Source organism: Sceloporus occidentalis, unplaced genomic scaffold (assembly GCF_023333645.1).
Source record: "Sceloporus occidentalis isolate IW3139 unplaced genomic scaffold, rSceOcc1.0.p SCAF_4, whole genome shotgun sequence".
In the NCBI taxonomy this organism is placed as follows: domain Eukaryota; kingdom Metazoa; phylum Chordata; class Lepidosauria; order Squamata; family Phrynosomatidae; genus Sceloporus; species Sceloporus occidentalis.
Genome location: NW_028316984.1, coordinates 134420358 through 134436024, shown reverse-complemented (window position 1 = coordinate 134436024; position 15667 = coordinate 134420358). Strand labels below are relative to the sequence as shown.

The 15667-nt window shown below is 40.1% G+C and overlaps 1 protein-coding gene across 7 annotated transcripts in view; it reads right to left on the bottom strand.

Moving 5' to 3' along the window:
* The window catches only part of ATG13 (autophagy related 13), a 48331-nt gene that overhangs the window by 5908 nt on the left and 26756 nt on the right, over positions 1–15667 (bottom strand). For 2 of the 7 annotated variants that reach the window (XM_089521545.1, XM_089521546.1), the window contains exons 8-16: positions 13120–13216; positions 12742–12840; positions 11854–11944; positions 10592–10690; positions 7114–7224; positions 4392–4531; positions 2799–2916; positions 2446–2523; positions 2158–2274 (exon numbers count right to left, since the gene is read on the bottom strand). In XM_089521545.1, the coding sequence (XP_089377671.1) occupies positions 2158–2274; positions 2446–2523; positions 2799–2916; positions 4392–4531; positions 7114–7224; positions 10592–10690; positions 11854–11944; positions 12742–12840; positions 13120–13216 (950 nt within the window). The remainder of the gene's footprint in view (positions 1–2157; positions 2275–2445; positions 2524–2798; positions 2917–4391; positions 4532–7113; positions 7225–10591; positions 10691–11853; positions 11945–12741; positions 12841–13119; positions 13217–15667) is intronic. The other 5 variants (XM_089521548.1, XM_089521550.1, XM_089521549.1 and 2 more) reach the window with 5 other exon arrangements.

Genomic DNA, 15667 nt, shown 5'->3' with positions numbered 1-15667 from the left:
TACAGATCCATTTAACAGTTCCTTTGTCTAGCCCACATTTTACAAGCTTGTTTGCAAGAATGTCATGGGAAACCTTGTCAAAGGCCTTACTGAAATCAAGATATACTATATCCACAGCATTCCCTTCATCTACCAAGCTGGTAATTTTATCAAAGAAAGAGATTAGATTTGTCTGGCATGACTTGTTTCTCTGAAACCCATGTTGACTTTTTGTGATTATGGCATTGCCTTCTAGATGTTCACAGACTCTCTGTTTAATGATCTGCTCCAGAATCTTTCCTAGAATTGATGTCAGACTAACTGGACGATAATTGTTGGGATCCTCTTTTTTCTCCTTTTTGAAGATGGGGACAACGTTTGCCCTTCGCCAGTCTGCTGGGATCTCTCCTGTTCTCCAGGAGTTTTCAAATATGATTGCCAATGGCTCCGATATTACTTTTGCCAGTTCTTTTAATACCCTTGGATGGAGTTCATCTGGTCCCGGAGACTTAAATTCATTTAGATTAACAAGGTGTTCCTCTACTATCTCTTTACTTATTCTGTGCTGAAATTCCCCTATTCTGTCCTCTGCTCCATTATCCTCAGGTTGAGCACCCTTTGCCTTTTCTGAGAAGACTGAGGCAAAGAAGGTGTTGAGTAATTCTGCCTTTTCTCTATCTCCTGTTAGCATTTTGCCATCTTCTCCACGCAGTGGCCCTACCGTTTCCTTCTTCTTCCTCTTGCTGCGGACATATCCAAAAAAGCCCTTTTTATTGTTCTTAACCTCTCTAGCAAGCCTGAGTTCATTCTGCGCTTTAGCTTTTCTGACCTTATCTCTACACATGCCTGCTATTTCTATGAATTCCTTTTTCGTGATTTCCCCCTTTTTCCATTTCTTATACATGTTCCATTTCAAACTTAGCTCGGTTGAAAGTTCCTTAGTCATCCATCCTGGTTTCTTGAGACACCTCCCGTTTTTCTTTCTCACTGGAACTGTTTGAAATTGTGCCTTCAGTATCTCCCTTTTGAGAAAGTCCCATCCGTCCTGAACTCCTTTATCTTTTAGTATTTCTGACCATGGAATCGCCCTCAATACTTCTCTAAGTTTACTGAAATCCGCTCTCCTAAAGTCTAGGATGCATGTCTGACTCTGCCTGGCTTCTCCTTTCCACTGTATTACAAACTCCAGGAGAACATGGTCACTTCCACCTAATGATCCCACCACTTGCACCCCATTAACCAAGTCATCCTTGTTGGTTAGGATCAGATCTAAAATAGCTGACCCCCTTGTTGTCTCTTCCACCTTTTGGACCATGAAATTGTCTTCCAGGCAAGTGAGGAATTTGCTAGACCTTGAGGATTTTGCTGAGTTTGACTTCCAGCAAATATCAGGATAGTTGAAGTCGCCCATCACTACTACATCTCTCTTTTCTGACTGTGTGGTCATCTGTTCTAGAAAGATATCATCCAATTCCTCAGTCTGACTTGGGGGTCTGTAGTAGACTCCCACCGTAACACCCTTGTTGTTTCCCTCCCCTTTGATTCTTATCCAGATGCTCTCCACCTGGCTTCCATGATTGATGCCCAGGATCTCTTCACTGGTGTAAATATCTCTGACATATAGTGCTATTCCTCCTCCTTTCCTGTTTGGCCTATTTCTCTTAATAAGGTTATACCCCTCTATTTCCACATTCCAATCATGAGACTCATCCCACCAGGTTTCAGTGATGCCTATTATATCATATTTGCTTTGTTGTACTAGGAGTTCGAGTTCATCTTGCTTATTTCCCATGCTCTGTGCATTAGTGTAGAGACATCGCAGACCATGGTTCCCTTTTACTTGCTGCCTGTGCAAGTTTTTTTGCCTCCCACTGTTGGGTCCTTGCACTGTTTGCCTTGTTTCCTCTATGTCAGTTTGACTATTTTCGCCATCCTTTTCGCCTTCCTTAATATTGTCTCCCTTCCTCTCGGAACTCAGTTTAAAGCTCTCCTGATCAAGTTCTTGAGACTGTTGGCAAAAACATTTCTTCCAACTGGCGTGAGATGGGTCCATATTGGTTCTTTGAAGACTTTTTTGTTCAAGGAATTTCATCAATTTGTATTGTTTGATTCCACTTTAGACACTGGTGATTTAGTAGAAATACTTCTATGAAAATACACAGGCCAATGCAGACTTACAAAATCTACCATAACAAAATCGTCATGGATGTTTCCACTGCTGCTATCACTGGAGCCCACTGAATGTAGACTGCCCTGGAGAGGAGACTCAGTTTCTGGAGAGCCAGGAGGATTCACCTGTTGAAAAGATCCAGGTGTCAGACAATAGACCCAAATGCTGGCATATGAAAGCTAAATGGGTGGGAGAAGCTTGCTTTCAGTTAGAAAACCCAGGTATGCTAATGCATGAATTAGGGCATGCAGGGCTAGATAGAGAGAGCAAGACTGGAAAGCATTCTACATTCTTACCATGGGGTCATTATCTTCCAGCTCAATGTTCTTGGGAGCAAACATAGCGAAAGGAATGTCCAAACTGGCCATGGTCACCTAGAAGTACAAAAGACAAAAATCCCAAAGGACTCAGTTAGAAAGCTGTTCTTTCTACCCAGTTTGCCACATGCCACTGAAAACATGGACAGATAGGAGCACTGCAAATTGTCAGCTCCTCAAGTACTAAGATTATAGAAATATATACACTGCAGTGAAGTTATGATGACACAGCCTATTGCTTACTAACTCTCATGTCAAATAACAAGAAAGTTTTTGTGCTTTGAGCAAATAGCACCCAATGAAGCTACAGCAAAGCAAGGAGCTTAAATTACCTGATTGATGGGCTTATTGACAAAGGCTCCCACCTTCCGGACAAATATGGTCTCCAAGAGGTCATGAGGAGATCCACTCTTTCCTTCACTACTATTAGATACCGTTTCTGTGTCCTCACTGAGAAATGAGAGAGAGAGAGATAGTATTTTGGCTCTGCACTAGCAACAGGATGAAATGGTCTTCCATGAGTGAATCACCATCACCATCAATCATGATAGTAAACAACAACAAATAGATTTCTATCCCATGTTTTCATTGGAGGCACACAAGTCAGCTTACAACATTTTTATAGTGTACCATGAGAGCAAGAAAGCCTCTCTAGGAGTCTTTTTATGGTTGAGAAGATGAGTAAAATTCCTAAAGATAAATTGAAGTTGGCTTAAAAATGTTTTCCAGTATGATTTGAATCTTCATTCCATGAAATTTTATCCTCAAAGGTGGTACATTAATAATGATCATAAACAAAAAATAAAATAAGTTGCAGGCAGAACTTATGGTTTATTTCCATCAAACATGATAAGCCATTTGCACAGACAGATTTGTAAATTATATTTGTTCATGCCATACAAAAGCAACAATTACCACCTTAGTTTTTTAAAAACATACAGGAAATGTTTAAACTTTAGGAATAACTGAAAAATACTAACATCAAGGAACATGAAGACTAGGCAGACAGCTTTTGTATTATTTGTTTCAGTTCCTGAGTGGATAAGTGAACTTCAGAGTCTTTGACAAGCACCCTATGAGGTGAACTTCCTAAGGTGGTGCAGGTAATTGCCTATCAAACCCCTAGGATCGCCAACTTTTCCTCCCCCCACCCCTTTCCCCATCTACTTTTTTCTGCTTCTTAGGTAGGGGTTACAGATCTTGCCAGAGTTATTAAATTGTCAAAGTAGATAAAGAATTATAAACCATTTTCCTCTGATACTTGGGAAGTCTTAGACAAAGTGCTGTAGTTTGGGAAGGCTTGTTATGAAAGATGCCAAGATGCTCATAAGAGACTGGCAATTAACCTGCCATATGAATATAGATGTAATTAAGAGAGATGTAGTTAAGCAAAAGACTTTAAGAAACCAAAGCGTTCAGAAAAATCCAAAGCATAAAATAAAATTTCATACATGATGGCCAGAACAGGCAGATACAGAATCTTACCAAATACACAACCATTATGTTTCTGGCTGGTACCAAAATTGGTGGCCTTTCTCCAAACACCACGACAATACCAAACTTTTTGATCAGGGATGGGAATCAGGTAGCCCTTCAGAGGTTGCTGAACTGCAAGTCCCATCAGCCATAGCCAGCATAGCCAATGGTAAGATGAGGGGAAGCTGCAGTTTAGCATCTGGATGGGTGAAAACCTCCCACCCTTGCTTTAGATACTGCAGCATCAACAGGTTTTTAAATGAGTGATGAAACATTGACAGATGAAATAAAATGTGGACTTAATGTTGTCTGTATGTGCAGATGTCTTTTACCGCGAATAGGTTGAATCAAATAATTTTACTTAAACAATTGCCATACCCTCCCATCTTTCTATAAGGGTCCTACCAAAAATAAATGTAGTAGAAGACGCCCTTGTACAGAATACGTACCTGCTGGATGGAGTAACAGCAGAGTAGTGGCCTCCATCCAAAGGCGTGCATGTTACCATTCTTTCATGATCAGCCTGAGTTCCATGCATTGGTTGACTAGGAATTAAGGGCACTCCTCCATCTTTCCCTGGAACAACCAACTGGAAAGGAAAAGAATAGTCAGTTAACAAATGTTCAGTCTAGTTGAAAAAAAGACTACACTCTTACCTCGGGATACGAATGCGCCGGGATACGAAATTTTCGGGTTACGAAAAAAAATAAAAATAAAAAATATTTCCGGGTTACGAAGGTTATTCCGGGTTACGAATAACCTTTTGGTGCTTTTCGGCGCTATTTCGCACCAAATCGCGGCTTCTCTCCATTAGCGCCTATGGCTTTCTCGGCTTACGAAGACTTCCGGGTTACGAAAATGGCGGCGGAACGGATTAATTTCGTAACCCGAGGTAAGAGTGTACATTAAAAGTAAGAGCTGGGCTACCCAAAATGTAATAACCATGATCTGAGAACATATGTTTGCTAAAAACTTTGACATCTTTCTACCAATCTCAATCACACTTATCATAAATTAAAAGAAATTAGAAGCATATGAAAGAGCTGGAAATTGACAACAGAACGTTGGACAAAAGTGCCATATTCCACTGCAATACTCTCAAACTTAATTAGCCTGTTGACAGACAGCTTGAAACATCTTATCAGGCAGAGCAAATCTGCTCCTTACAAAATTAGCATAATATAATTCAGGTCTATCTGCCTTGGTTTTAATTTATTTAGAGTTATATTCTGCCTCATCATCACAGGCAAATAAACAGTGCAGATGTGAAATCGAAGGCTTTCATGGCCTGCATCCATAGTTTTTTGTGGGTTTTTCGGGCTATGAGGCTGTGTTCTAAAAGAGTTTATTCCTGATGTTTCACCAGCAGCTGTGGCTAGCATCCTCAGAGAATGCTGTCATAGAAGAGAGTGGGGTATATATACTGTTGGTTGGGAGGAAGCAATTCTGCACTGTTTATAGTTTTTTATGGTTTTTTTGGACTATGAGGCCATGTTCTAGAAGAGTTTGTTCCTGTGACTGCCTTTCTCTGAGAATGCTGGCATGGAAGAGAGTGGGGTATATATACTATTGGCTGAGAGGAAGTGATTTACATGTTAATTTGTGCATTGTTATGTTGTTGAATGGCAAGGCTTCAGGTTAATGATCCATTGTCTGCTGTGAAACCCCCCTCACCCTGGGTGGTTTTCATTTGCATTTACTAGGTCTTGATTTTGGTGTTTTCCATGACTGGTAGCCAAACTTCGTTTACTTGAAGGGTTTCTTCTTTCCTGTTGAAGTTGTCCAGGTGTTTATGGATTTCAATGGCTTCCCTGCGCATTCTGACCTGATCATTGTTGGCATGGTCCAGAATTTCAGTGTTTTCAAACAGCATTTTATGCCCAGGATGGTTTATAACGTGTTCTGCTACTGCTGGTTTTTCTGGCTGACCCAGTCTGCGTTGTCTCTCATGTTCGAACACTGCATTTGGTGGTCACTAGGTAGACTCGTCTGCAGCTGCACAGTATCTGGTAAACTCCTGCGGCTATGAGAGGGTCTCTCCTGTCCTTCGCTGAGCACAGCAATTGCTGGATTTTCTTGGTTGGTTTGTAGACCATTTGGAGGTTGTGTTTCCTCACCAGCTTTTCTATTCTGTCTGTGACTCCTCTGATGTATGGTAAAAAAATATCTTGCCTTTGGGTGGTTGTTCGTCTTCACTTCTCTGGGTTTTTCTGAGTCTGGCAGCCCGTCTGATGTCTGAGCTGGAATAACCATTAGCCTGTAGAGCCCAGTCTAGGTGCTTCAATTCATCTTCCAGAAAATGGGGTTCACTGATCCTTTCTGCCTGGTCTACCAGTGTTTTTACTATGCTTCTTTTTTGTGCTGCGTGATTGTTACAGTTCTTATGTAGGTATCTGTCCATGTATGTAGGTTTTCTGTATACTGTATTCCAATGGTTGGGCCACACAGTATGCAGAAAACCTACACACACGGACAGATACCTACACAAGAACTCAAACCATCACCCAGAACAAAAAAAGTATGATAAAAACAGGACAACAGAACAATACATAGATTATTGTAAATTAGAAAAACACCCAGACTGTAGTGAAAATAAGATTAAAATGCATACTACTTCTGTATTCTTAATCTCTGTATAATATCCAAACCATCTTGGATTCCATCCTGGGAGACATGCAGGATATAAATCCATTCAATCAATTAATTCCAGGCCACCAAAATTAGCAAGCAAATCTCACAGCACTTCCATAAGATGTTCAGTTTTGGGGGGAAGTATTCAAGCAGAAGTTCTGTAATTGTAAGAGGTCTACTGAGAATGCATTTCTATACCCAAATTAACTGGAGGAAGCACACAGATGCAATTGACTAGGATGTGCCAATACTATGATATAATGAGAGAACATTAGAAATACTCACTCTTACAAGTGCTATTAAATGCATTTCAATAAATACGGACTCCATTTATTTATCTAACTAATCCCCATTAAGATCTCAAAGGGCAGTGTGAAATTAGCATTCTTTGGCTTTTGCTAGCATAATGATATTTCTAGCTGTTATCCTGGGTTATTTGCCAGTGTGATATAAATGAATACAGATGTATGTCAAGATTTAAAAGGAACAGTGTTAGCTATGTCCCAGACATACTTAGTGGCCTTCAGCCTCCAAGAATACCTGCTGTGGATGTGCAGCACTCAAGCCGCCAGCAAAGACCACTGGATAGCCCAAGTCAGCTGATCCAACTCCCAAGGCTGCAGGCTGATAAGAAAGACGAGAGCTGGAGAGCTAAGAAATGAGAGGGGGGAAGGGAAAGGGAGAGAAAAGGGAAAACCCCACACAGTCTGAATAATTTTTAGAATTGTTGGACAAGGCCAGGAAAAGAACTTGGGTTTGTAGTTCAAAATAATAGTCCCGAACTCTCATTGTCTAACATGCACACTCTCATACATATAGCACAGCATGCTAAATGCATTTGTGCTGAAGAACCAAACTAGAGTTCAAAATTACTAATGGTCAATTCTCAAAACACAGTTTTGCTTAAAATAGCATGTAAATGTGAATTATAGAAATGCCTTAAATATAAGCTCAAAGAAAACAGGGAGCAGGCTACAGTTCACTCATAACATGCTGGACAAGGAAGCCTTCACTTAAGAACTACAATAGCCTGTTGTGTTGCTGACTGTTGTGTCTTATTAGGGGTTTAATTATTGAAAAAATATTGTGATCAACTGCATAATCTTCATTGTCTTCAACTAAGGATGGTCAAACCTGAGCATAAAATCATGGTTACAGGACCAGAGATTTCCTCAACAGGCATTTTGTAGTCTTCAGTGTGGAAGTCTCGCTCAGAGCCGAAATCAACTGTTGAGGAGTTTGTTCCCAATAATTAATACTTTGATAAGAGCTTAACAACCCTAAGTATAGCTAAAGGACATAAATGGTATTCCATTAGATCAAGTCTCCCTTTCACATGGTGACTGCAGGAATGGGCAAATGGATTGGGATTTCCTGGAACATCTCTCTACAATTTGAAGCAGACCTCTAACGTTTAAGGCATCCAATAATTTAAAAGCAGCAACAATAAAAAAAATCCTCTCCTAAAAATTCCTGCCCTAAATCTAGTGGCTGAAATTAGGAAAGGTAAAAAAAAAAAAAAAAAACAAGAAAATATTTGGATATGAAATCAGTTGTGAGACAGCACCAGTCCTAGAACTGAAAAGTAAATTCCAAAGCTGAGCTCCCTAGCACCTCCCTATCATTTCTACATTCACTGTCACCTCAATTCTAGGTTCCTTTTCCTGAGCTGTATTTGGTTTTTGGCTCTAGTATTCCAGTGGAAAACAAAGTACATTGTAAAGGCCTAGTGTCTGCCCTGCCTTACTGATGTATGAATAGCTAAGGAAAATTTATCTCTCAGATGTTTGCAGCAATCAAACTACTACTAAAATAGGACTAAGAAACTTATGGCTCTCCAGATCCTGGGTGACAATTCTCATGATCTTGTCACTGGCCTGCTGAGTGGGGATAATGGGAGTAGGAATCCAACAATTCCAGAAGGACACTCCTGAACACTGTTACCAAAGCATCAGATTGCATTGTAGGAAAAATCCGCCTAGTAACTAAGGTAAATAGGAAAAGGCATTTGCCACTGAAGGGCAACAAAATTCTCTTGACTGTTTGTTTTCCAGACCTTCTAGATTTTCCTAAATGTCAGGGACTCTGTTTTTAAAAAGCTATTCTCCTTCCTTCCAAGAATGCCAAGAATCCACCAATTCCATTTAAACGTTCCTCAATGAGTTTATCCTGCTAAATACTTCTCACACATCCAGCCATAATTACTATTACTTAGATTGGAGTAATAAACTGGATTCCAAACAACATCAACATGTACCAAAATGTTCTTAAGCTCCCCCTCCACACTGTAGCCTTTGCACTATCCAACAAAGCATTCCTAGAAAGGGGGAGGGGGGAGATTTTGGAATTAGCTTTTGACAGAAAGCAAGGAACTGTAATGAGAACAGAAAACTAAGGAAGGGCTGTGATCAATGGACAATTATATGAATGTTTTAAATGATAATGAAAACAAGTATATCCATGTGTTGGGAACGCCTGAATTTCAGGCTATGCAAAAGAGAACACTTTAAAGGCTGATCAGTACATGAATGAGAGGTGTCTGCAAATGATGGTAAGAAGAATATATGTGAATGCATTCCTTCAATTTGCTTGTCAATTAATGACAACCCTATGTAGGGTTTTCTTAAGCAAGGAATCCTCAGAGGTGGTTTTGCCAGTTCCTGCCTCTGAAAGATAGCCTATAGCACTTGGTATTCACTGCCAGCCTCCTATCCAAGTTTAGTTTCCAGGATCAAATGGGATCTGGTGCCTTTAGTGTATTTACAGTATTTAGAGGGGGAGCTAGAATGACTGCACACCAAGTCACAGAAGGTTCAATAAAGCCCTGTTTAACTTATCTCTGTGTTTACATTCCAGAGCTTATGAATCCTTATCTGAAACATTGGAGGAAAGCTTAGTGGGAATATGAGAGGCCTGGCTAAACCACCCATTTCAGCAACAAGCCTTTCCACTGTTCACAAGCACACATACACTCAGGTGTACATGTGGCTGGGAAAAGGGGGCATAATATTTCTATTGAGTATTGTGGGAATCTTCCATGTGTGCTCACTTGTATCCAAAAGTTTACTGGATTCTAGAATGACAAACGGAGTGCTTGGAAGTGAGAAGATAGGTAACAATGGCCTGTTACAGACAGCCAAAATAAAGCTGCTTCGAATCACAGTGGAGGTATGGTGTTTCAATGATGCATGCGTCCTAAGGGTCCAGAAGTCACACCAAAGCCACACTCCAGCCCTAAGGACTGGAGCATGGCTTTGGTGTAGCTTCTGGACTCTTAGGACACATGCATCATTGAAACACTATATCTTCACTGTGACTTGAAGCAGCTTTATTTTGGCTGTCTGTAACAGGCCAATAAAAATGGAGGCATTTTGTGTAACACGTTTGTGCTAGTAGCTCCCCTGAAAATAGTCTGCTTGCTAGGAAAACAAAAATACCCATTTCCTTCTGTCAAATTATAGAATGTGAAATCTGATAAAGGCAAGCTTTCCTAAGTAGCATTCCCATTGTCAAGTAACCGGATGAATAGGGCTGTACAATCTGCCCAAGTGCATAAGCTGAAATTCTAATACAGTAGTCTAAATGAGATAGTAAATACTTCTACAGTAGCAGGGAAAACCAGAAATAGACCTCTCAACATGTTTGAGGTAAAAATATTATCTACACCCTGACTAGAAAAAGGAACCATTACAATTTCAGAAAAAGTTCATCTTTCGTAATGAAACAGGACACCTCTAAATGTTTGCCTGGACCTTTTTAACGTATCTCCATTACAAATGCTAATCTACAAATTTCCTGTTCTGTGTGAAAACAACAAATGTGATAAACTTCACAAACAATGTTTTTGCTTCATTTTCTTACTTAAATAGATCTTAAGTGGACCAAATCCAAAAACCTGCTTTGTTTTGGGGATAATTTCAAAGCAACATTATTTACTGCTTCCTGCAAATATACCTGTGATATATACCTCCAAGTCTGAAATGTCTTTTAAGGCCACATTCTTCTACAATTAACTCACTTGATGTGAAAAGGCCAGCCCCATCACAGGGCCCTTCAAGGTGTCCATCACCACAAGAGGAGAGCTCTGAACATGTGCTTTAGTGACAGTAAACACATACTATACAAAAACAAAGACACAAAAGAAAACACGAAAGGAAGAGAAAGAAAGAACTTCAGAAAGGAAACACTGAAAGGATTTGGATGAACTAAATACTGGTGACGAATCTTGTGGCCAGAGCTACTGGAAACATCAATGTGTGTCCAGTGTATCACATAATTGCAAGTACATTGCACAACTGATAAATTATTTAAAATGTCAAAGAAATTCTTGTGACCTAGTTATAAAGTGGAGTCTCAAGAATGCTCTCAAATTTATACAAACTGGGATTAAACAATAGGTTCTGGCCAGGATCTGATAGTCTACTTCTGCAGGACCCTGCTACTTCTGCTAGAATCAGCAAGCCCCTTCCTCTCTGCCTGCAAAATCTTTTTTACAGGCCAAGAAAATGCTTTGGAGCAATCTTGGAACAATATGGAGGACTGTGGCAGCAGTATATCAATAGATTTTGGCCTCTCTGTACTAACTACTGTTCTTTCCATCCTGCCTAAGATTAAGATATGACCACCACATCTTTGCATAACCAACATATCTTTGAAAGTTCTTCATGTCGTCTCCTCCCTCCAACAGTGTCTATTTGCATTTCTCATAGAGCAGATACAGAAGTTTGTTTGCAGATTAGGACTGTCTTGTTGAATTGGGTTTAAAGATAACTCTTATTTCTACACCTGTTACACATTTATAAGACTTTCACATCTGTTCAGAATTTAGCAAGACCATTAGCTTGAGTATGAAATGAGTTTTTAAAAGTTCAGAGCAGACAAACTTAGATATTCTTAAATATTTAAAAATGGAAAATTGTTAAAAGTTAGAAATGGAAATTATCTGATCTATAGCTGGTCCCCAAGACCAATTCAAATCCTAATATGTACTCTGCTCTCAAACAGCTGAGAGTGGTATCAAATCACTTCTGGTGTTGAGATATATGTGGAAATAAATTTAAGCCTATACAGTAAACAGAGATTAAATTCACCACCTAAATTTTTAGTAATCTTTATATTTACATATGTCCTGTACAGCCAAAACAAACAAACAAACAAACAAAAAACTTGGTTGTCAATAAACTGAAGTGTTTATTGCTGACAAAACATGATTGTACAACACATTCTCAAAAAAGCAGTACACTGGGTAAAATCTGGAATTGCCTTCTTAAAGTAACTTACCTGGGATGGTGGAGAAGTAGAAAAAGAAGTAGTACACGCTTCTTGGGAATCTTCCACAGAAGGGTATGCAACTACATTTTCCTCACCAGTTCTGAAACAAATGGATGAGATAAATTTCACAATGGCGATGTTCAATAAAACAAAGATCTGAAAAGTACAAACTGAGACAGACAATGCAGAGAGGAACCAAAATGTGGAGTGGAGTTGAAAGGAGATTATGAAGGAAGCTCTTATTCTTTCCTTATAAGGGCAAAAGGAAACACTACTAGGGTAGATCAAGTATTTTTGGAAAGGCTTTTTTTTGGGGGTGGGGGAGACAACTCTTTATAAATCTGTTTTAATCCACTAGCTGTAAAGATATACAAAATATAATTTCAAAAATTGTCACAAAATCTAGTTCTGAGCACACTGCCACAACTTTTGGGATGACGATCAAAACGTTAAGGAAAGAAAATTCACTTCAGCTCCCAACCACTACTAAAAAAATGTTACACATGGGAAATTCTTAATCATTTCTGCTTCTCACACTGACATTTGAGCATGCAAATACTAAAATGGATCTTTGCAGGAAACTTGTGTTAGCTTTTTCTTGTAAGACATTTGGCACAGCAACAGTACAGTCTGGGAGAATATGAACAAGGCATAGGAGACTTCATACTAAACCCTGTGTGAATTGGAGTGAATCTGAAACTTTTAAGAATTCAGCAGGCCATATTTCATCTACTCACTCCTTGAAGAATAGAAACTGCAGGCCTTTTCTATGTACATTTTGATTAAAAAAATGAACAGGACTCGCATCCTTTTCTCCACCCAGCAGTGCATGCTGTAAAGGCTCTATACTTGGGAATAACTGCCTTTGTCTATTATCTGCAACTCCTGTTTCCTCACCTGTAATTGCAGGGGTGCATGGGTGAGGAGCTGGGGTAGGGACGGTCCACAAAGTGATCAATGATAATCCCCATGATAGGTGGGGTCCTCTCAAACTGCCTGCAATGCAACAAGCACACGGTGTTATTCATAAGACTGTTTTCCTTTCTCTGTTGCAACCCAAGTTCTGGCAGCTCTTTCCGTCAGTTGTTGGGGAGGAGAGCAACACCACAATTCAACCCTGCAACTCCACACATAGATAAGGGATTTCATATTCAGGAGTAAAATGTAGAGCTACTAAATAATATCACTCTGCAATCCAAGCACCTCAGGACTATGGATTTAAGAAGTGGAGAGCACCCTGGAAAAGCAGTTTAGTTTTGCAGATGATATCCTCACCTGGTAGACATGAAAGCTAAGTTGATTCTATAAGCACAGGACAAAGTGATGGTGCCCAATGGAGTACCCACTGTCCCAACACAGACTGTCTGAAATCCTATGGAAGCAAAGGAGAAATGATTAAAGTCAGAAGTCAGAAGTACTGTCAACTCCATATATCAAGGCTAATTTGCTACTTCCTTGCCTTTGGATGATTGTTTCTATAAAAAACATTCTCATTTATTCTCCTACTATCATAGAATCATAGAGTTGGAAGAAACTGCACGGGCCATCCAGTCCAACCCCGCCATGCAGGAAATCCAAATCAAAGCATTCCCGACAGATGGCCATCTAGCCTCTGCTTAAAGACCTCCAAGGAAGGAGACTCCACTACACTCCGAGGGAGTGTGTTCCACTGTCGAACAGCCCTTAGTGTCAGGAAGTTCCTCCTAATGTTGAGGTGTAATCTCTTTTCCTGTAGCTTGCATTCATTGTTCCGGATCCTGTTCTCTGGAGCAGCAGAAAACAAGCTTGCTCCCTCCTCTATATGACATCCTTTCAAATATTTAAACAGGGCTATCATATCACCTCTTAACCTTCTCTTCTCCAGGCTAAACATCCCCAGCTCCCGGAGTCGTTCCTCATAGCGCATGGTTTCCAGACCTTTTAGTCGCCCTCCTCTGGACACGCTTCAGTTTCTCAATGTCCTTTTTGAATTGTGGCGCCCAGAACTGGATACAATATTCCAGGTGGGGCCTGACCAGAGCAGAATATAGTGGCACTATTACTTCCCTTGATCTAGACACTATACTTTTATTGATGCAGCCTAAAATTGCATTCACTTTTTTAGCTGCTGCATCGCACTGTTCACTCATGTTCAACTGTGGTCTACTTGGACTCCCAGATCCCTTTCATATGTAGTTTCATTCAGCCAGGTGTCCCCCATCCTATATCTGTGCATTTTATTTTTCTGCCCTAAGTGCAGTACCTTACATTTCTCTGTGTTGAATTTCATTTTGTTAGCTTTGGCCCAGTTTTCTAGTCTATTTAGGTCATTTTGAATGTTGATCCTGTCCTCTGAAGTATTAGCTATTCCTCCTAATTTGGTGTCATCTGCAAATTTGATAAGTATGCTCCCAATTCTGTCATCCAAGTCATTGATAAAGATGTTGAATAACACTGGGCCCAGAATCTTTCCTGGGATTGATGTCAGACTAACTGGACGATAATTGTTGGGATCCTCTTTTTTCCCCCTTTTGAAGATGGGAACAACGTTTGCCCTCCTCTAGTCTGCTGGGACTTCTCCTGTTCTCTAGGAGTTTTCAAAGATTATTGCCAATGGCTCCGATATTACATTTGCCAGTTCTTTTAGTACCCTTGGATGTAGTTCATGTGGTCCTGGAGACTTAAATTCATTTAGATTAACAAAGTATTCCTCTACTATCTCTTTACTTATTCTGTGCTGAAATTCCCCTATTCTGTCCTCTGCTCCATTATCCTCAGGTTGAACACCCTTTTCCTTTTCTGAGAAGACTGAGGCAAAGAAGGTGTTGAGTAATTCTGCCTTTTCTCTGTCTTCTGTTAGCATTTTGCCATCTTCTCCACGCAGTGGTCCTACCATTTCCTTCTTCTTCCTTTTGCTGCGGACATATCCAAAAAATCCCTTTTTATTCTTTTTAACCTCTCTAGCAAGCCTGAGTTCATTCTGCGCTTTAGCTTTTCTGACTTTACCCCTACACATGCCTGCTATTTCTTTGAATTCCTTTTTTGTGATTTCCCCCTTTTTCCATTTCTTATACATATTCCGTTTCAAACTTAGCTCAGTTGAAAGTTCCTTAGTCATCCATCCTGGTTTCTTGAGACACCTCCCATTTTTCTTTCTCACTGGAACTGTTTGAAATTGTGCCTTCAGTATCTCCCTTCTGAGAAACTCCCATCCGTCCTGAACTCCCTTCCCTTTTAGTATTTCTGACCATGGGATCACCCTCAATACTTCTCTAAGTTTACTGAAATCCGCTCTCCTAATGTCTAGAATGCGTGTTTGACTATGCCTGGCTTCTCCTTTCCATTGTATAACAAACTCCAGGAGAACATGGTCACTTCCACCTAATGATCCCACCACTTGCACCCCATTAACCAAGTCATCCTTGGTTAGGATCAGATCTAAAATAGCTGACCCCTTTGTTGCCTCTTCCACCTTTTGGACCATGAAATTGTCTTCCAGGCAAGTGAGGAATTTGCTAGACCTTGAGGATTTTGCTGAGTTTGACTTCCAGCAAATATCAGGATAGTTGAAGTCGCCCATCACTACTACATCTCTCTTTTCTGACTGTGTGGTCATCTGTTCTAGAAAGATATCATCCAATTCCTCAGTCTGACTTGGGGGTCTGTAGTAGACTCCCACCGTAACATCCCTGTTATCAACCATGAGGAGGATAATAACATGCTCTCCGACAGTATCCCTGACCTTAGGCTTACGTTTTCCTAAAACTCACTGACATAACATCAGTTTTACTGTGTATTTGCAGTGGTTTTAACCTAATCTACTGTAGTTCTTCATGTCTCCCTT